Source organism: Oncorhynchus nerka, linkage group LG14, assembly GCF_034236695.1.
Source record: "Oncorhynchus nerka isolate Pitt River linkage group LG14, Oner_Uvic_2.0, whole genome shotgun sequence".
NCBI classification, from domain to species: domain Eukaryota; kingdom Metazoa; phylum Chordata; class Actinopteri; order Salmoniformes; family Salmonidae; genus Oncorhynchus; species Oncorhynchus nerka.
Window position 1 is genome coordinate 79,761,547 of NC_088409.1, and position 22,490 is coordinate 79,784,036.

General features: G+C 48.4%; 1 protein-coding gene across 1 annotated transcript in view; it reads right to left on the reverse strand.

The window, feature by feature from the left end:
- Positions 1–17,963, reverse strand: part of LOC115141307 (endothelin-converting enzyme-like 1) — a 42,859-nt gene extending 24,896 nt beyond the window's left edge. The window contains exons 1-5 of the mRNA XM_065027147.1: positions 16,790–17,963; positions 16,578–16,646; positions 16,242–16,352; positions 16,075–16,167; positions 14,455–14,579 (exon numbers count right to left, since the gene is read on the reverse strand). Of these exons, the coding sequence (XP_064883219.1) occupies positions 14,455–14,579; positions 16,075–16,167; positions 16,242–16,352; positions 16,578–16,646; positions 16,790–17,650 (1,259 nt within the window). The 5' untranslated portion in view covers positions 17,651–17,963. The remainder of the gene's footprint in view (positions 1–14,454; positions 14,580–16,074; positions 16,168–16,241; positions 16,353–16,577; positions 16,647–16,789) is intronic.
- Between the last annotated feature and the right edge of the window lie 4,527 nt (positions 17,964–22,490).

A 22,490-nucleotide genomic window follows, 5' to 3' on the forward strand; every position in this document is an offset into this window, starting at 1 on the left:
ATGAGGGAAGGAGAGAGGGAGTTGTTATGAAGGATGAGGGAGGGAAGGGGTATAAAGGATGAGGGAGGGAGGGGGGTATGAATGATGAGGGAAGGAGAGAGGGAGTTGTTATGAAGGATGAGGGAGGGAAGGGGCATAAAGGATGAGGGAGGAGGGGGTATGAATGATGAGGAAGGAGAGAGGGAGTTGTTATGAAGGATGAGGGAGGGAATGGGTATAAAGGATGAGGGAGGGAGGGGTATGAATGATAAGGGAAGGAGAGAGGGAGTTGTTATGAAGGAGGAGGGAGGGAAGGGGTATAAAGGATGAGGAGGGAGGGGTATGCATGATGAGGGAAGGAGAGAGGGAGTTGTTATGAAGGATGAGGGAGGGAAGGGGTATAAAGGATGAGGGAGGGAGGGGGTATGAATGATGAGGAAGGAGAGAGGGAGTTGTTATGAAGGATGAGGGAGGGAAGGGGTATAAAGGATTAGGGAGGAAGGGGGTATGAATGATGAGGAAGGACAGAGGGAATTGTTATGAAGGATGAGGGAGGAAGGGGTATAAAGGATTAGGGAGGAAGGGGGTATGAATGATGAGGGAAGGAGAGAGGGAATTGTTATGAAGGATGAGGGAGGGAAGGGGTATAAAGGATTAGGGAGGGGGTATGAATGATGAGGGAAGGAGAGAGGGAGTTGTTATGAAGGATGAGGGAGGAAGGGGTATAAAGGATGAGGGAGGGAGGGGGTATGAATGATGAGGGAAGGAGAGAGGGAATTGTTATGAAGGATGAGGGAGGGAAGGGGTATAAAGGATGAGGGAGGGAGAGGGTATGAATGATGAGGAAGGAGACAGGGAGTTGTTATGAAGGATGAGGGAGGGAAGGGGTATAAAGGATGAGGGAGGGAGGGGGTATGAATGATGAGGGAAGGAGAGAGGGAGTTGTTATGAAGGATGAGGGGGAAGGCGTATAAAGAATGAGGGAGGGAGGGGGTATGAATGATGAGGAAGGAGAGAGGGAGTTGTTATGAAGGATGAGTGAGGGAAGGCGTATAAAGGATGAGGGAGGGAGGGGGTATGAATGATGAGGAAGGAGAGAGGGAGTTGTTATGAAGGATGAGGGAGGGAAGGGGTATAAAGGATGAGGGAGGGAGGGGGTATGAATGATGAGGGAAGGAGAGGGAGTTGTTATGAAGGATGAGGAGGGAATGGGTATAAGGGATGAGGGAGGGAGGGGTATGAATGATGAGGGAAGGAGAGAGTGAGTTGTTATGAAGGATGAGGGAGGGAAGGGGTATAAAGGATGAGGGAGGGAGGGGGTATGAATGATGAGGGAAGGAGAGAGGGGATATAAAGGATGAGGGAGGGAGGGGGTATGAATGATGAGGGAAGGAGAGAGGGGATATAAAGGATGAGGGAGTGAGGGGGTATGAATGATGAGGGAAGGAGAGAGGGAGTTGTTATGAAGGATGAGGGAGGGAAGGGGTATAAAGGATGAGGGAGGGAGGGGGCATGAATGATGAGGGAAGGAGAGAGGGAGTTGTTATGAAGGATGAGGGAGGGAAGGGGTATAAAGGATGAGGGAGGGAGGGGGTATGAATGATGAGGGAAGGAGAGAGGAGTTGTTATGAAGGATGAGGGAGGGAAGGCGTATAAAGGATGAGGGAGGGAGGGGTATGAATGATGAGGGAAGGAGAGAGGGAGTTGTTATGAAGGATGAGGGAGGGAAGGCGTATAAAGGATGAGGGAGGGAGGGGGTATGAATGATGAGGGAAGGAGAGAGGGAGTTGTTATGAAGGATGAGGGAGGAAGGGGGTATAAAGGATGAGGGAGGGAGGGGGCATGAATGATGAGGAAGGAGAGAGGGGATATAAAGGATGAGGAGGGAATGGGTATAAAGGATGAGGAGGGAGGGGGTATGAATGATGAGGGAAGGAGAGAGGGGATATAAAGGATGAGGGAGGGAGGGGGTATGAATGATGAGGGAGGAGAGAGGGAGTTGTTATGAAGGATGAGGGAGGGAAGGCGTATAAAGGATGAGGGAGGGAGGGGGTATGAATGATGAGGGAAGGAGAGAGGAGTTGTTATGAAGGATGAGGGAGGGAAGGCGTATAAAGGATGAGGGAGGGAGGGGGCATGAATGATGAGGGAAGGAGAGAGGGAGTTGTTATGAAGGATGAGGAGGGAAGGGGCATAAAGGATGAGGGAGGGAGGGGGTATGAATGATGAGGAAGGAGAGAGGGAGTTGTTATGAAGGATGAGGGAGGGAATGGGTATAAAGGATGAGGGAGGGAGGGGGTATGAATGATGAGGAAGGAGAGAGAGGGATATAAAGGATGAGGGAGGGAGGGGGTATGAATGATGAGGGAAGGAGAGAGGAGTTGTTATGAAGGATGAGGGAGGGAAGGGGTATAAAGAATGAGGGAGGAGGGGGTATGAATGATGAGGGAAGGAGAGAGGGAGTTGTTATGAAGGATGAGGGAGGAAGGGGTATAAAGGATTAGGGAGGGGGTATGAATGATGAGGGAAGGAGAGAGGAGTTGTTATGAAGGATGAGGGAGGGAAGGGGTATAAAGGATGAGGAGGGAGGGGGTATGAATGATGAGGAAGGAGAGAGGAGTTGTTATGAAGGATGAGGGAGGGAAGGGGTATAAAGGATGAGGAGGGAGGGGGTATGAATGATGAGGGAAGGAGACAGGGAGTTGTTATGAAGGATGAGGGAGGGAAGGGGTATAAAGGATGAGGGAGGGAGGGGGGCATGAATGATGAGGGAAGGAGAGAGGGAGTTGTTATGAAGGATGAGGGGGGAAGGCGTATAAAGAATGAGGGAGGGTGGGGGTATGAATGATGAGGAAGGAGAGAGGGAGTTGTTATGAAGGATGAGTGAGGGAAGGCGATAAAGGATGAGGGAGGGAGGGGGTATGAATGATGAGGGAAGGAGAGAGGGAGTTGTTATGAAGGATGAGGGAGGGAATGGGTATAAAGGATGAGGGAGGAGGGGTATGAATGATGAGGAAGGAGAGAGGGAGTTGTTATGAAGGATGAGGGAGGAAGGCGTATAAAGGATGAGGGAGGGAGGGGGTATGAATGATGAGGGAAGGAGAGAGGAGTTGTTATGAAGGATGAGGGAGGGAAGGCGCATAAAGGATGAGGGAGGGAGGGGGTATGAATGATGAGGGAAGGAGAGAGGGAGTTGTTATGAAGGATGAGGAGGAATGGGTATAAAGGATGAGGGAGGGAGGGGGTATGAATGATGAGGGAAGGAGAGAGGGGATATAAAGGATGAGGGAGGGAGGGGTATGAATGATGAGGGAAGGAGAGAGGGAGTTGTTATGAAGGATGAGGGAGGGAAGGGGTATAAAGAATGAGGGAGGGAGGGGGTATGAATGATGAGGGAAGGAGAGAGGGAGTTGTTATGAAGGATGAGGAGGGAAGGGGTATAAAGGATTAGGGAGGGGGGTATGAATGATGAGGAAGGAGAGGGAGTTGTTATGAAGGATGAGGAGGAAGGGGTATAAAGGATGAGGGAGGGAGGGGGTATGAATGATGAGGGAAGGAGAGAGGGAGTTGTTATGAAGGATGAGGGAGGAAGGGGCATAAAGGATGATGGAGGGAGGGGGTATGAATGATGAGGGAAGGAGACAGGGAGTTGTTATGAAGGATGAGGGAGGAAGGGGCATAAAGGATGAGGGAGGAGGGGTATGAATGATGAGGGAAGGAGAGAGGAGTTGTTATGAAGGATGAGGGGGAAGGCGTATAAAGAATGAGGGAGGGAGGGGGCATGAATGATGAGGGAAGGAGAGAGGAGTTGTTATGAAGGATGAGTGAGGGAAGGCGTATAAGGATGAGGGAGGGAGGGGGTATGAATGATGAGGAAGGAGAGAGGGAGTTGTTATGAAGGATGAGGAGAGGGAATGGGTATAAAGGATGAGGGAGGGAGGGGCATGAATGATGAGGGAAGGAGAGAGGGAGTTGTTATGAAGGATGAGGGAGGAAGGGGTATAAAGGATGAGGGAGGAGGGGCATGAATGATGAGGGAAGGAGAGAGGGGGATATAAAGGATGAGGGAGGAGGGGGTATGAATGATGAGGAAGGAGAGAGGGGATATAAGGATGAGGGAGTGAGGGGGTATGAATGATGAGGGAAGGAGAGAGGGAGTTGTTATGAAGGATGAGGGAGGGAAGGGGTATAAAGGATGAGGGAGGGAGGGGGTATGAATGATGAGGGAAGGAGAGAGGGAGTTGTTATGAAGGATGAGGAGGGAAGGGGCAAAGGATGAGGGAGGGAGGGGGCATGAATGATGAGGAAGGAGAGAGGGAGTTGTTATGAAGGATGAGGGAGGGAAGGGGTATAAAGGATGAGGGAGGGAGGGGGTATGAATGATGAGGAAGGAGAGAGGAGTTGTTATGAAGGATGAGGAGGGAATGGGTATAAAGGATGAGGAGGGAGGGGGGTATGAATGATGAGGGAAGGAGAGAGGGGATATAAAGGATGAGGAGGGAGGGGGTATGAATGATGAGGGAAGAGACAGGGAGTTGTTATGAAGGATGAGGGAGGGAAGGGGTATAAAGGATGAGGGAGGGAGGGGGTATGAATGATGAGGGAAGGAGAGAGGAGTTGTTATGAAGGATGAGGGGGAAGGGCATAAAGAATGAGGGAGGAGGGGGTATGAATGATGAGGGAAGGAGAGAGGGAGTTGTTATGAAGGATGAGTGAGGAAGGCGTATAAAGGATGAGGGAGGGAGGGGTATGAATGATGAGGGAAGGAGAGAGGGAGTTGTTATGAAGGATGAGGGAGGAATGGGTATAAAGGATGAGGGAGGGAGGGGTATGAATGATGAGGGAAGGAGAGAGGGAATTGTTATGAAGGATGAGGGAGGGAAGGGGTATAAAGGATGAGGGAGGGAGGGGTATGAATGATGAGGGAAGGAGAGAGGGATATAAAGGATGAGGAGGGAGGGGGCATGAATGATGAGGGAAGGAGAGAGGGATATAAAGGATGAGGGAGTGAGGGGGCATGAATGATGAGGGAAGGAGAGAGGGAGTTGTTATGAAGGATGAGGAGGGAAGGGGTATAAAGGATGAGGGAGGGAGGGGCATGAATGATGAGGAAGGAGAGAGGGAGTTGTTATGAAGGATGAGGGAGGGAAGGGGTATAAAGGATGAGGGAGGGAGGGGGTATGAATGATGAGGGAAGGAGAGAGGAGTTGTTATGAAGGATGAGGGAGGGAAGGGGTATAAAGGATGAGGGAGGGAGGGGGTATGAATGATAAGGGAAGGAGAGAGGAGTTGTTATGAAGGATGAGGAGGGAAGGGGTATAAAGGATGAGGGAGGGAGGGGTATGAATGATGAGGGAAGGAGAGAGGGAGTTGTTATGAAGGATGAGGGAGGGAAGGGGTATAAAGGATGAGGGAGGGAGGGGGTATGAATGATGAGGGAAGGAGAGAGGGAGTTGTTATGAAGGATGAGGGAGGGAAGGGGTGTAAAGGATGAGGGAGGGAGGGGGCATGAATGATGAGGGAAGGAGAGAGGAGTTGTTATGAAGGATGAGGGAGGGAATGGGCATATAAAGGATGAGGAGGGAGGGGGTATGAATGATGAGGGAAGGAGAGAGGGATATAAAGGATGAGGGAGGGAGGGGGTATGAATGATGAGGGAAGGAGAGAGTGAGTTGTTATGAAGGATGAGGGAGGGAAGGGGTATAAAGGATGAGGGGGAGGGAGGGGGTATGAATGATGAGGGAAGGACAGAGGGAGTTGTTATGAAGGATGAGGGAGGGAAGGGGTATAAAGGATGAGGGAGGGAGGGGTATGAATGATGAGGGAAGGAGAGAGGGAGTTGTTATGAAGGATGAGGGAGGAAGGGGTATAAAGGATGAGGGAGGGAGGGGGTATGAATGATGAGGAAGGAGAGAGGGAGTTGTTATGAAGGATGAGGGAGGGAATGGGTATAAAGGATGAGGGAGGGAGGGGGTATGACTGATGAGGGAAGGAGAGAGGGATATAAAGGATGAGGGAGGGAGGGGGTATGAATGATGAGGGAAGGAGAGAGGGAGTTGTTATGAAGGATGCGGGAGGGAAGGGGTATAAAGGATGAGGGAGGGAGGGGGTATGAATGATGAGGAAGGAGAGAGGAGTTGTTATGAAGGATGAGGGAGGGAAGGGGCATAAAGGATGAGGGAGGGAGGGGTATGAATGATGAGGGAAGGAGAGAGGGGATATAAAGGATGAGGGAGGGAGGGGGTATGAATGATGAGGGAAGGAGAGAGGGAGTTGTTATGAAGGATGAGGGAGGGAAGGGGTATAAAGAATGAGGGAGGGAGGGGGTATGAATGATGAGGGAAGGAGAGAGGGAGTTGTTATGAAGGATGAGGGAGGGAAGGGGTATAAAGGATTAGGGAGGGGGTATGAATGATGAGGGAAGGAGAGAGGGAGTTGTTATGAAGGATGAGGGAGGGAAGGGGTATAAAGGATGAGGGAGGGAGGGGGTATGAATGATGAGGGAAGGAGAAAGGAGTTGTTATGAAGGATGAGGGAGGGAAGGGGTATAAAGGATGAGGGAGGGAGGGGGTATGAATGATGAGGGAAGGAGACAGGGAGTTGTTATGAAGGATGAGGGAGGGAAGGGGTATAAAGGATGAGGGAGGGAGGGGGTATGAATGATGAGGGAAGGAGAGAGGGAGTTGTTATGAAGGATGAGGGGGGGAAGGCGTATAAAGAATGAGGGAGGGAGGGGGTATGAATGATGAGGGAAGGAGAGAGGGAGTTGTTATGAAGGATGAGTGAGGGAAGGCGTATAAAGGATGAGGGAGGGAGGGGGTATGAATGATGAGGGAAGGAGAGAGGGAGTTGTTATGAAGGATGAGGGAGGGAATGGGTATAAAGGATGAGAGAGGGAGGGGTATGAATGATGAGGGAAGGAGAGAGGGAGTTGTTATGAAGGATGAGGGAGGGAAGGGGTATAAAGGATGAGGGAGGAGGGGGTATGAATGATGAGGGAAGGAGAGAGGGGATATAAAGGATGAGGGAGTGAGGGGTATGAATGATGAGGGAAGGAGAGAGGAGTTGTTATGAAGGATGAGGGAGGGAAGGGGTATAAAGGATGAGGGAGGGAGGGGGTATGAATGATGAGGGAAGGAGAGAGGGAGTTGTTATGAAGGATGAGGGAGGGAAGGGGTATAAAGGATGAGGGAGGGAGGGGGTATGAATGATGAGGGAAGGAGAGAGGGAGTTGTTATGAAGGATGAGGGAGGGAAGGGGTATAAAGGATGAGGGAGGGAGGGGTATGAATGATAAGGGAAGGAGAGAGGGAGTTGTTATGAAGGATGAGGGAGGGAAGGGGTATAAAGGATGAGGGAGGGAGGGGGTATGAATGATGAGGGAAGGAGAGAGGGAGTTGTTATGAAGGATGAGGGAGGGAAGGGGTATAAAGGATGAGGGAGGGAGGGGGTATGAATGATGAGGGAAGGAGAGAGGAGTTGTTATGAAGGATGAGGGAGGGAAGGGGTATAAAGGATGAGGGAGGGAGGGGGTATGAATGATGAGGAAGGAGAGAGGGAGTTGTTATGAAGGATGAGGGAGGGAATGGGTATAAAGGATGAGGGAGGGAGGGGGTATGAATGATGAGGAAGGAGAGAGGGGATATAAAGGATGAGGGAGGGAGGGGGTATGAATGATGATAGGAAGGAGAGAGGGAGTTGTTATGAAGGATGAGCGAGGGAAGGGGTATAAAGGATGAGGGAGGGAGGGGGTATGAATGATGAGGGAAGGACAGAGGGAGTTGTTATGAAGGATGAGGGAGGGAAGGGGTATAAAGGATGAGGGAGGGAGGGGGTATGAATGATGAGGGAAGGAGAGAGGAGTTGTTATGAAGGATGAGGGAGGGAAGGGGTATAAAGGATGAGGGAGGGAGGGGGTATGAATGATGAGGGAAGGAGAGAGGGAGTTGTTATGAAGGATGAGGGAGGGTATGGGTATAAAGGATGAGGGAGGGAGGGGGTATGACTGATGAGGGAAGGAGAGAGGGGATATAAAGGATGAGGGAGGGAGGGGGTATGAATGATGAGGGAAGGAGAGAGGGAGTTGTTATGAAGGATGAGGGAGGGAAGGGGTATAAAGGATGAGGGAGGGAGGGGGTATGAATGATGAGGGAAGGAGAGAGGAGTTGTTATGAAGGATGCGGGAGGGAAGGGGTATAAAGGATGAGGGAGGGAGGGGTATGAATGATGAGGGAAGGAGAGAGGGAGTTGTTATGAAGGATGAGGGAGGGAAGGGGTATAAAGGATGAGGGAGGGAGGGGTATGAATGATGAGGGAAGGAGAGAGGGAGTTGTTATGAAGGATGAGGGAGGGAAGGGGTATAAAGGATGAGGGAGGGAGGGGGTATGAATGATGAGGGAAGGAGAGAGGGAGTTGTTATGAAGGATGAGGGAGGGAAGGGGTATAAAGGATGAGGGAGGGAGGGGGTATGAATGATGAGGGAAGGAGAGAGGGAGTTGTTATGAAGGATGCGGGAGGGAAGGGGTATAAAGGATGAGGGAGGGAGGGGGTATGAATGATGAGGGAAGGAGAGAGGGAGTTGTTATGAAGGATGAGGGAGGGAAGGGGTATAAAGGATGAGGGAGGGAGGGGGTATGAATGATGAGGGAAGGAGAGAGGGAGTTGTTATGAAGGATGAGGGAGGGAAGGGGTATAAAGGATGAGGGAGGGAGGGGTATGAATGATGAGGGAAGGAGAGAGGGAGTTGGTATGAAGGATGAGGGAGGGAGAGAGGGGATATAAAGGATGAGGGAGGGAGTTGGTATGAAGGATGAGGGAGGGTGTATGAAGGATGAGAGAGGGAGAGAGGGAGGGGTATGAAATATGAGGGAGGAGTTAGTATGAAGGATGAGGGAGGGGTATGAGGGATGAGGGAGGGGTATGAGGGATGAGGGAGGGGGAGGGGGTATGAATGATGAGGGAGGGAGTTAGTATGAAGGATGAGGGAGGAGTTAGTATGAATGGTGAGGGAGGGAGTTAGTATGAAGGATGAGGGAGGGTGTATGAAGGATGAGAGAGGGAGAGAGGGAGGGGGTATGAAAATATGAGGGAGGGAGTTAGTATGAAGGATGAGGGAGGGGGGGAGGGTGTATGAATGATGAGGGAGGGAGTTAGTATGAATGATGAGGGAGGGGGAGGGGGTATGAAAGATGAGGGAGGGAGTTAGTATGAATGATGAGGGAGGGGGAGGGGGTATAAAAGATGAGGGAAGGAGTTAGTATGAAGGATGAGGGAGGGGGAGGGGTATGACTGATGAGGGAAGGAGAGAGGGGATATAAAGGATGAGGGAGGGAGGGGGTATGAATGATGAGGGAAGGAGAGAGGGAGTTGTTATGAAGGATGAGGGAGGGAGTTGGTATGAAGGATGAGGAGGGTGTATGAAGGATGAGAGAGGGAGAGAGGAGGGGGTATGAAATATGAGGGAGGGAGTTAGTATGAAGGATGAGGGAGGGGTATGAGGGATGAGGGAGGGGTATGAGGGATGAGGGAGGGGGTATGAATGATGAGAGAGGGGGAGGGGGTATGAAAGATGAGGGAGGGAGTTAGTATGAAGGATGAGGGAGGGGGAGGGTGTATGAATGATGAGGGAGGGAGTTAGTATGAATGATGAGGAGGGGGAGGGGGTATGAAAGATGAGGGAGGGAGTTAGTATGAATGATGAGGGAGGGGGAGGGGGTATAAAAGATGAGGGAAGGAGTTAGTATGAAGGATGAGGGAGGGGGAGGGGGTATGACTGATGAGGGAAGGAGAGAGGGATATAAAGGATGAGGGAGGGAGGGGGGTATGAATGATGAGGGAAGGAGAGAGGAGTTGTTATGAAGGATGAGGGAGGGAGTTGGTATGAAGGATGAGGGAGGGTGTATGAAGGATGAGAGAGGGAGAGAGGGAGGGGGTATGAAATATGAGGGAGGGAGTTAGTATGAAGGATGAGGGAGGGGTATGAGGGATGAGGAGGGGTATGAGGGATGAGGGAGGGGGTATGAATGATGAGAGAGGGGGAGGGGGTATGAAAGATGAGGGAGGGAGTTAGTATGAAGGATAAGGGAGGGGGAGGGTGTATGAATGATGAGGGAGGGAGTTAGTATGAATGATGAGGGAGGGGGAGGGGTATGAAAGATGAGGGAGGGAGTTAGTATGAATGATGAGGGAGGGGGAGGGGGTATAAAAGATGAGGGAAGGAGTTAGTATGAAGGATGAGGGAGGGGGGAGGGGGTATGACTGATGAGGGAAGGAGAGAGGGGATATAAAGGATGAGGGAGGGAGGGGGTATGAATGATGAGGGAAGGAGAGAGGGAGTTGTTATGAAGGATGAGGGAGGGAAGGGGTATAAAGGATGAGGGAGGGAGGGGGTATGAATGATGAGGGAAGGAGAGAGGGAGTTGTTATGAAGGATGCGGGAGGGAAGGGGTATAAAGGATGAGGGAGGGAGGGGGTATGAATGATGAGGAAGGAGAGAGGGAGTTGTTATGAAGGATGAGGGAGGGAAGGGGTATAAAGGATGAGGGAGGGAGGGGTATGAATGATGAGGGAAGGAGAGAGGGAGTTGTTATGAAGGATGAGGAGGGAAGGGGTATAAAGGATGAGGGAGGGAGGGGGTATGAATGATGAGGGAAGGAGAGAGGGAGTTGTTATATAGGATGAGGGAGGGAAGGGGTATAAAGGATGAGGGAGGGAGGGGTATGAATGATGAGGGAAGGAGAGAGGGAGTTGTTATGAAGGATGAGGGAGGGAAGGGGTATAAAGGATGAGGGAGGGAGGGGGTATGAATGATGAGGGAAGGAGAGAGGGAGTTGTTATGAAGGATGAGGGAGGGAAGGGGTATAAAGGATGAGGGAGGGAGGGGGTATGAATGATGAGGGAAGGAGAGAGGGAGTTGTTATGAAGGATGAGGGAGGGAAGGGGTATAAAGGATGAGGGAGGGAGGGGTATGAATGATGAGGGAAGGAGAGAGGAGTTGGTATGAAGGATGAGGGAGGGAGAGAGGGGATATAAAGGATGAGGGAGGGAGTTGGTATGAAGGATGAGGGAGGGTGTATGAAGGATGAGAGAGGGAGAGAGGGAGGGGGGGTATGAAATATGAGGGAGGGAGTTAGTATGAAGGATGAGGGAGGGGTATGAGGGATGAGGGAGGGGTATGAGGGATGAGGGAGGGGGAGGGGGTATGAATGATGAGGGAGGGAGTTAGTATGAAGGATGAGGGAGGGGTTAGTATGAATGGTGAGGGAGGGAGTTAGTATGAAGGATGAGGGAGGGGTATGAGGGATGAGGGAGGGGGTATGAATGATGAGTAAGGGGGAGGGGGTATGAAAGATGAGGGAGGGAGTTAGTATGAAGGATGAGGGAGGGGGAGGGTGTATGAATGATGAGGGAGGGAGTTAGTATGAATGATGAGGGAGGGGGAGGGGGTATGAAAGATGAGGGAGGGAGTTAGTATGAATGATGAGGGAGGGGGAGGGGGTATAAAAGATGAGGGAAGGAGTTAGTATGAAGGATGAGGGAGGGGGAGGGTGTATGAATGATGAGGAGGGAGTTAGTATGAATGATGAGGGAGGAGGGAGGGGGTATGAAAGATGAGGGAGGGAGTTTGTATGAATGATGAGGAGGGGGAGGGGGTATGAAAGATGAGGGAGGGAGTTAGTATGAATGATGAGGGAGGAGGGAGGGGGTATGAAAGATGAGGGAGGGAGTTTGTATGAATGATGAGGGAGGGGGGAGGGGGTGTTACGGATACAGTTATCATGTGTGTGTGTTTCTTTTCTCTCCTTCTCCCCTCACAGGTGAAAACCATCACTCCCCAATCAGTCAACAATCAATCAGAAGACACACCTCCTCCTATTTCCTACCCTATCACAGTTCCTTCCCCATGGTTTAAAAACCCCATCATTTGTTTGTTCTAAAGCTCAATCTCTAGCTCAATCTCTCTGTATATGCCATGTCTGTAGGTCTCTGTGTTTCACTCTCGCTTTGTGTCTTAACCTCTCTTTTGTTTAAGCACCTCATAGCACTTTGTCATCACCTGTGAGTATTGTTTTTGGTTATGGTGTTTGTGTTTGTTTGCTGGTGGGAAAAGGGGAAACCAAGACAAGTCGCCCATGGGCATACACTACCCGTAGGTGAACTTTGTTAAATACACTAGTTAGAACTGGGCGGACCACCAACTGTATTTTTGGTTAGTTAGTTAGCTGTTGTTAAAGTAGGCTAGTCTAGCTTAGGGGTGTTTTTGAATACTTATTGTTTCTTTTCTTGGGTCCAGCTCAGCCCCTTTTCCTGCTCCCCCCATTACCGTGTGTTTATAAATAAACCTAGAGTTTGATGGTAGATTTCTGTTGTCGTGGTTATTTCGTGCACACTTTTACTTTGTCACAATAATAATTTGCATGAGTTATGTTACGGGTCTCATTACCATCCCCCCCTAGACTGTCGGGCCAAAAGGGATTCGTAACAGGGGGTATGAATGATGAGGGAGGGAGTTAGTATGAATGATGAGGGAGGGGTATGAGTGATGAGGGAGGGGGAGGGGGTATGAATGATGAGGGAGGGAGTTAGTATGAATGATGAGGGAGGGAGGAGGGGGTATGAATGATGAGGGAAGGAGTTAGTATGAATGATGAGGGAGGGTATGAAGAATGAGGGAGGGGGTATGAAGAATGAGGGAGGGGGAGGGGATGGGGTATGAAGAATGAGGGGGGTATGAAGGATGAGGGAGGGGGTATGAAGAATGAGGGAGGGGGTATGAAGGATGAGGGAGGGGGAGGGGGGTATGAAGGATGAGGGGGAGAGGGGGAGGGGGTATGAAGGATGAGGGAGGGAGGTTGGAGGTATAGAGTATTGAAAGATAAAAAAGCTAGACAGACCATCAATTGATATGTACTGTAATTGTAACTGTAATTATATGAACTAAAATGAACTGAGAGATAGTAGGCTACAGACAGACTACTACAGACTGGCAGACAGACAGGTGTGAAGTGTAGTGTAGTGTAGAGTAGAGTATAACACCAGTCAGTATTGGAGAGCTGTCAGCAGTAGTAACAGGCAACCTGACTCTCACTAGCCCTCACAGCCACCTCTGGAGTCTGGCAAGAGCTGCCTTTAACAGCACAACACCCCCACATACACACACACTCAAAAACAAATGTATACACACTGTGACACTACAACATGACACAACGTATAGTAACAGCCCTAGTAAAACAAATGTATACACACTGTGACACTACAACATGACACAACGTATAGTAACAGCCCTAGTAAAACAAATGTATACACACTGTGACACTACAACATGACACAACGTATAGTAACAGCCCTAGTAAAACAAATGTATACACACTATGACACTACAACATGACACAATGTATAGTAACAGCCCTAGTAAAACATGTGTATACACACTATGACACTACAACATGACACAATGTATAGTAACAGCCCTAGTAAAACATGTGTATACACACTATGACACTACAACATGACACAATGTATAGTAACAGCCCTAGTAAAACATGTGTATACACACTATGACACTACAACATGACACAATGTATAGTAACAGCCCTAGTAAAACATGTGTATACACACTATGACACTACAACATGACACAAGGTATAGTAACAGCCCTAGTAAAACAAATGTATACACACTGTGACACTACAACATGACACAATGTATAGTAACAGCCCTAGTAAAACAAATGTATACACACTATGACACTACAACATGACACAAGGTATAGTAACAGCCCTAGTAAAACATGTGTATACACACTATGACACTACAACATGACACAAGGTATAGTAACAGCCCTAGTAAAACATGTGTATACACACTATGACACTACAACATGACACAAGGTATAGTAACAGCCCTAGTAAAACATGTGTATACACACTATGACACTACAACATGACACAACGTATAGTAACAGCCCTAGTAAAACATGTGTATACACACTATGACACTACAACATGACACAACGTATAGTAACAGCCCTAGTAAAGGCCACACACACTAATTCAGCAACTCCTACAAAAATTCATCCTCAAAACTCATGTATCTTATGCCATTGATGTTCCATGTAACTCGCTAACCTTTGCATTCTTCCTCTGCCTCTCATCCACCCTTTCCCTCCTCTCCTCCTCCCACCCTCCCACCCTTCCCTCCTCCCATCCTCCCACCCTTCACCTCCTCCCCTCCTCCCACCCTCCCCTCCCCTCCCCTCCTCCCACCCTTCACCTCCTCCCCTCCTCCCACCCTCCCTCCCATCCTCCCACCCTTCACCTCCTTCCCTCCTCCCACCCTCCCTCCCACCCTTCCCCTCCTCCCACACTTCCCTCCTCCCATCCTCCCACCCTTCACCTCCTCCTCTCCTCCCACCCTCCCCTCCCCTCCTCCCACCCTTCCCCTCCTCCCCTCCTCCCACTCTCCCTATCTCTCTCACCTTTTGGAGGTGGTATTGATGATCTCTGAGACTTTCTCCATGTAGTCAGTAGCCAACACCACAATCTCTTCATCCTCAGAGAAGTTATCATGGAAGATTCTGTCCAACAAACGTTTCCAGTGCAGCTGTAGAGACAGGTTAGAGGAGAGGAGAGGAGAGGAGAGGAGAGGAGAGGAGAGGAGAGGAGAGGAGAGGAGAGGAGAGGAGAGGAGAGGAGAGGAGGTTTGAGTTTTAGCAAGATAAGAAAAAAAGATTGTTAGAAACCCCTGCTCACAGTTTAGGTCATCCACAACACAAAGTTCCTCCTTAACTTTGGAGCATACAGCATCCCTGTAATCCCAAATGGTCTCATAATCTCCCACTATTATTAACAGGCAATAGTGGGATAGTAGATAAGAGTGAAAGAGAGTGAAAGAGGGAAAGGTGGAGAGGGATAAATCAGTATGAACATAATTTGACCATGTCTGTCTGTCTGAGCGTGGACTGATAATCCTGAGCAGGAAAATAATCCTTCAGCAACAGGAAATGTGAATTATTATGTGGATTATAATGAATGTACATTTTTGTAGCAATTGATACATTTTTTGTTAGGGTAAATCAAGTCAGAAATTTCAAAGTGGAAATTACAAACCTTAGAAGTCGTTTTAAAATCCAAATACACTACAAATTTGCATTTTGTGATGTGCAATAAAATTCAAAGGCAACAAAAGAGTGATCAATTAAGATCCTACATCTGTATATCTAATTGTCCATCTGTCTAACCAACAGTTACAGCTACTGTCTATTACTCCTCCCCTGGGTTTTGCTGTCTGTCTCTACATCCATCTGTCTGTCTCTCTGTATGTCAATTCCACTCACCATTTGCATATTTTTAGTAATCTCTTTCACATTTCTTGTATTCTTTCTTTCTTTCTTTTTCTCTCATGTTTCTTTCTCTCGTTTTATGAGTGATGCTAGTGAAGCTCACATCATCCATCTCTCTCTCCTTTCATGTTCACTCCCCCCTTCTCTCCCCTCCCCTCCCCACCCTTCTTCTCCAATCAGAAGTGATGGAGCAGCTCTGAATTCTCCATCAGTTTTCTGCTGCTCTCCAACGCACCTTATGGCTCTCCCCTCCTGTCTTCCCCCCTCTACTCCCTCTTTCTCTACCCGCCCAGTCCCTCTCTCCCCCAGATTCATTCCATATGCTCCTACATCGGTTCCCCTCTGTCTCCTTCCCCCTCCTCCCTCCATCCTCCTTCTGTAGTCCCCGTCGACCACCATTTATCCCGTCCTCTCCCATTCTCTACCCTCTCTCTCCCTCTCTTCCTCCCACCTCCCTCGTTCCGTAGCCCCCCCGTTGGTCTTCTTCTATCCCTGCAGGGCGGACAGCTTCGCTGAGCCACAGAGGCGTGAGTATGAACGGTTTTCAGGGCGTAGAATGTCCCCCCGCCTCGCACGCACACACACTCTTCACAATGCTCTGCTGGAGTTCAGCTTTTAATCCATCATACTTCTGCCCACACACACACACACACACACACACACACACACACACACACACACACACACACACACACACACACACACACACACACACACACACAATACATATGTGTGTGTGGTGTGTGTGGTACTCACACTGGGAGCGATGTGCTGTAGTTTTCTCAGGGTGATGCGGTTGTACATAATGCTGATGTCCTTTCTCTGTTCATCATACTCAGACACAGTGATCTGAAACAGAGGGGAAGAAACATTAGAACTGAACACACACACACACACACACACAGACACAGACATAGACTTACGCTGGCCAGGCGTGTTTCCAGCTGTAGGATCTCTTTGGACTTCTGAGTGGCATTGTGAGCTCCCAGCATGCTTAGCAGACGCTCCATCAGGGCCTTGTAAGCTGCCAGGATCTGTCCATGACATCATCATTAATGGACATTGGACAACAACATGACATCATTATTAATGGTCAATGGACAGCAGTGTGACATATGACGGAGCAGACAGGATAACAAAGGGAACAGCGATGACAGGAACAAACAGGTGGATAGATGGAAAAGAAAGGAGTGGGTCGATAAGTGAACAGATGGAGAGATGGAGTGGTGGATAGAAAGAGGGAGGGGGTAATCCTTTACCTTCACACTGTCCTCATCCTGCCCCAGGTACAGAGTCCTCTCAGGCAGTGTGAGCCCCTCCTGATCAATCTATAAATACACATACAGTCAAGAGAACACATATGAACACGTGTAAACAACACCGACATGTAAGTAAACAGATGGTACATCTGGCAGATGATAAACAGTAGGTGTTCACAGACCGACAGACACATACATACACACATTCTTACCCTGATAGCGTTGCGTGAGGAGTTCTTATCGTCTACGTTGACAGTGAGAGAGAAGAAGACAGCTGTGCTGTACACCCCCTGGGTCCTATAGAGCAGCTCATCAAAGTCTGGTCTGGCTGGTGCAGTACTGCTCTCCCACCCCGCACCACCAGAGGGCACTCCAACCAGGTCCCACCCGCCACAGCTGTCAATCACCTCTGTCATGGGCCCCGACCCCAGCTTGTCAATCTCCTGGATGTTCACACAGGAGCGGTAGAACTCTTTCACCTTGCGTTCAGCCGAGTCCACGGTGTGCCGGCGCACGGGCTCCAGTAGGAGGCGTCGTAGCTTCTCCTCGTTGTGCTCTCCGATGGCGGTGATGATGCCGTAGCTCAGCTTGTCCTCTGGGATGCCATGGCGTCGTAGCCAGCCGCCGCAGGCAAAGCTGTAGAAGTCCTGGCAGGGCTGGATGGTGGGGTCGATGTTGGCCTGGACGAAGCGTGCAGCTCGGACTAACGAGCGTTTCTTCTGGCAGTCCTGTCTGCAGTGCGCCTCCTGCTGGAAGTCGAGGGAGATGTATTTGAGTGCCAGCATGCTGCCCAGGATGACACACATCCCCGCAGCAAACACCAGAGCAGAGAGCAGGCAGATCTCCCTGCGGCTCCATCGAGGAAGTCCCTGTCCGCTGTTGATGCCACTCAGGTCCCGACTCCGATCACTAGCCCCACCCCCTTTGCCTCGGCCCCGCCCAACATTACGGTCCAGGCTCCCACCCAAGTGCAGGCTCATGCCGTTGCTAAGGGTGCCACTGCTATAGCGACCACCATACTTGACCTCCTGGAACTCATCGTAGTGGGCCGTGAGGGAGTATGTCTTCTCCATGGCAACGAGGGTTGATTAGCGTTACGTTGTTGAAAAGAGAGACTGATAGAGGGAGTGGTGGAAGGTGGTAGAGAGAGGAGTCTTTCAGATGGCCATGTCCCTCCAGGCCTGATATGAGAGAGGAGGGCGCCCACTAGAGGGCTAAAGGGGTAACGCAGCCCAAATGCCCTTGGCTCTCCTGAACACACTGCCTCTTGTATGTCTCCTCTGCTACCCTTACCGTTAGAGAGTTAGGGACCACTGAGGCTATCTCTCTTCTTGTCTGTCAGTGTATCTCTTGGGTCTTGGTCTCTTTCCTTTCCCCCCAGTGGAGCCTGAGCCTGTCTTTCAATAGAAAAGGAGGAGAGGGAATTATTATTTTTTAACCTTTACTTAACTAGGCAAGTCAGTTAAGAACAAGTTCTTATTTACAATGATGGTCTACCCCGGCCAAACCCTAACCTGGACGAGCCTGGGCCAATTGTACGCCGCCCTATGGGACTCTCAATCACAGCCGACTGTGATACAGCCTGGAATCAAACCAGGGTCTGTAGGGACGCCTCTTGCAATGAAATGCAGTGCCTTAGACCGCTGCGCCACTCGGGAGGTAAAGGGAGGGAGGGGCGATGAGACAGAAGATGGAATACATGATTACAACACAGAGATGACTAAGGGTACTGTCTGTTGAGATGCTCTTTTTTTCTTTCTTTCATTCTGTCATTCTTTCCTAAAGTTATTTTGGATTGATTTCTGACACCCATCAATCAGGGAGATGATGTTGCTCTGTGACTCATGACTTTGGATGGATCGATAGGGAGTAGGGGAGGAGAGAGGGAGGGTTAGGAAGATGGAGAGAGAGGATGAGGGCAGGAGAAGAGAGAGGGAAGGAGAGGAGAGAGAGAGGGAGAGGAGGGGCAGGCAGAGATGGAAGGATGGGAATGGTGTGGGGGAGTTATTTAGACAGGCAGGAATGGACATTCTGCAGAACTGGTTGTGAGGACACACACACACACACACACACACACACACACACACACACACACACACACACACACACACACACACACACACACACACACACACACACACACACACATACATACATACACATACCAGCCAGGTCACCTGTGATACAAGTCAGTATTCAATGTCCATCCATGTCTGATGATGTGGAAACTGGCCACTAGGGGCAACAGTGAGCGTGGTTACCTTCAAGGATGTTTTGGTTTTGCTAAGGTGTTGTGGACAGAGATGGAATGATTCAAGCCCAAATCCAGTGTTTGAAATGTATTTTTGTTTTAAGCCTATCCCAAACCTTAACCATTTGTAGTTAATGCCTAACCTTACATTTCTGAGTTAATGCCTAAACTTCACCTTAAACACTTTGTAATTTGACATTTGGGATAACATTGAAATTTGACGTTTAAGAAACATGGATGAACATCTAATTCTGACATGAGATGGTGAGAGTTAGTAGCACACACACACACACACACACACACACACACACACACACACGTAAAAAAGTATAAAATAACAGAGATCACTATCTCAGGTTTCAGAAGTTCGATAAGTCTGAGAATGGCTTTTCACTATAGTGGATTGTGACAAACAGCAATACACACCCATCATCATAACACATACACACACAGACACAAACACACACATGTTTTGCTTCAGGAAAGTGAGCAGAGAGATCAAAGATTTGGAAAGTGGGCAGACTGCTCCAGATCCTCAATACATCACATGTGTAGTATGCCAGGGTGTGTGTTGAGGCCCAGGGTGTGTGTTGAGGCCCAGGGTGTGTGTTGAGCCCTAGGGTGTGTGTTGGGGCCCAGGGTGTGTGTTGAGACCCAGGATGTGTGTTGAGGCCCAGGATGTGTGTTGAGGCCTAGGGTGTGTGTTGAGGCTCAGGATGTGTGTTGAGGCCCAGGGAGTGTGTTGAGGCCCAGGGTGTGTGTTGAGGCCTAGGGTGTGTGTTGAGGCCCAGGGTGTGTGTTGAGGCCTAGGGTGTGTGTTGAGGCCCAGGGTGTGTGTTGAGGCCCAGGATGTGTGTTGAGGCCCAGGGTGTGTGTTGAGGCCCTGGGTGTGTGTTGAGGCCCAGGGTGTGTGTTGAGACCCAGGATGTGTGTTGAGGCCCAGGATGTGGGTTGAGGCCTAGGGTGTGTGTTGAGGCCCAGGGTGTGTGTTGAGGCCCAGGGTGTGTGTTGAGGCCCAAGATGTGTGTTGAGGCCCAGGATGTGTGTTGAGGCCCTGGGTGTGTGTTGAGGCAACAGTGTGTGAGCATCTGGCTCTGTGTTTGTTTGGCTGTCACTAGTCTACCAAATCAAGCCAGTGAGTTGTATTTCCCTTTCATTTACACTTGGCAGACATTGTAATTGTGATTATCTTTTTCTACAATTCATTATTGAAGAGTTTAATTCCAAAACGATGTATCCACCAATTTTTAACATTTGTGTTTTTTCATCAGAAAGGATTTCTTATGGGTGTCTTCGTTTGTGTGTAAAATATTATTGTTCTCAGATTTTAGATGTGTATGAAAATGTATTTTTAGCAAAAAGCTATATATCCATTGTTTAGCTGGAATAGAATGTTCGTATCTTGTATATTTGATTGTGATATGTGGTGGCCTCAACTAGCTACAGTATCTTCAGATGACTACATTTACTGTAAGTCACTCTGGATAAGAACATCTACTAAATGACTAAAATGTCAAATGTAAATGTTTTACATACAAATCTCACATTACTTGTTTGAATTATTATTTCTAATTATTTTACAAATATTGATGTTACAAATGTATAATTTGTCAATTTCATTATTAAAAGTGTAGTTATTTGCTACATTTAACTCAGTAAAACCAGGCAGTACTTCTTATTTCTCTGAGTGATGTGAAAATACAGCTTTTTGCCAAAAAACATTATTATATGTCTCTCTGAAATGAAACCATCAAGTGATAGATTTTAAACAAATACATGTCTGTCATTGAACAAACCCATGCCATGATTAGATAGTGAAAAAAACACACCAATCTCTTTCATAAGTTCTTTAAACAATGTAAGCTAATTTAACAACATTTCAGAAAATGGATATATGGCATTTTGGAATGAAACTTTTCAATATGTACTCTATGATGACCTGACGTCTACTATATTCCAGTACACCAAATATTGGTTTTGTGTGTAAAAAATTGAGATAACCCCTGTGCACAGCAGTGGATCTAGGTCCAGTGCTGGTTTTGGCAGGAACAATTAGTATTCATAAACAAGAGTATAAACCGCACACTGAAAAAATAATAAAAATAAGTACACACCAAAGTCATTGTTTTTGAGTCTGAGAAAGAACAACACACAAACAGTCTGCATTATATCAGCGTATGTGTGTCCAGAATCTGAATTTGAGCATGTCTGTGTATAACTAGATCTAACTATAATTGTGGTTTGCATAATCTGTAACAGGATAGGAGTGGAGGGAGACAGGAGGGGAGGAAGATGATGTTTGTTCGGAGGGAGAGACATTGGAGACAGAGACACAATCACATCAATGACCTGCCTCCCACTGATGAGATACCAGACTGCAAATCAACATTGCTATTCACACCTGCTCAACTTTAGCCAGTACAGGAACTATAGAGAGGAGGAAGAGAGGAGGAGAGGAGAGGGGGAGAAAGAGTGGTGGAGGCAGAGTTGTTTCTCTGTGTGTGAGGAGAGAACACACTGGGCACAGATGTCAATTCAATGTCTAGTTTTGATTTAAATTTGATTGAGTTGTCAACTATTGTAATTTCATTGTGAAATCAACAAAAAATCTCACCATGTCATTGGATTTAGGTTAAAAGTTGCGTGAAAAAATACAAAATGCCCTTATGCTGAATACTTTTTGCAAATCCCATAACATATATTTTTGGAGTTGAAAGGACATGGAAACAACGTTGATTCAACCAGTTTTTGCCAAATGGGAATGGGGGAAAGGGGGAAGAGAGAAAGTGCAATCAAGGGAGAGATGGAGTGAGGTAGAAAATATTTGTTGCTCTCTTAAGGGGAAAATAGGAAGAAAAAAGGGTGACAGAAAAAGGGTTGACTGTGAATAGAGCCCCACAGTGGAGGTGTCATAATACCCATAAAACCTAGCGGTCAAACAGGGAAATGGTTCCAATTGTTTATCCACTATTCATTTTTCCGTATGGGATTTTTATAAACACTTAAAATAAGGGCAGTGTTTCATGTAGGCTTACCCTGGAGTGATATTTTGATAACCATGTAAATCTCTCTTGGACAAGGTGACTTTCATCAATATATTCGGCTCTATTTACACTCTGATTAAAAAATGCTAATTAGCATCAAAGTAGACATCAAGCAAAACTACAAATCCCTGCATGCTCCTGCATGGCATCACTAGCTGACACATTTGCTAACAAGTGTGGGGTGGGGGGGTGGGGGGGGGTACTGCGGTGAAGGGGGAATGGTGTTTCTTCACAAGATGTCATTATCTATCCTCTCCATCATCCATCACGAGTCACAACTCTCCCCCTCTTTCACACACACACATTACAAACATACTTACTCACACTCCCCAGACACCCACCTTATGCTGTATCTCTTATCAACATACACACAAAGACACAAATTGGTAGGATAGCCTCGAGCATGGAGAGGGACACACACACTTACATCCAATCTGTCCTTAAAACAATTACAGAATCAAAGCACACACTAACTGAGTCCTCTTGAAGTGGGCAGACATGAACTTGTGTTGCCCACACTGCGTGGCTAATGGATTGGATCTGAGTGGCATCACTATGAGAGGAGAGGCTGATGAATGGCTCTATACCAGACATGATAGGTCTAATGTCTGAGAGTGA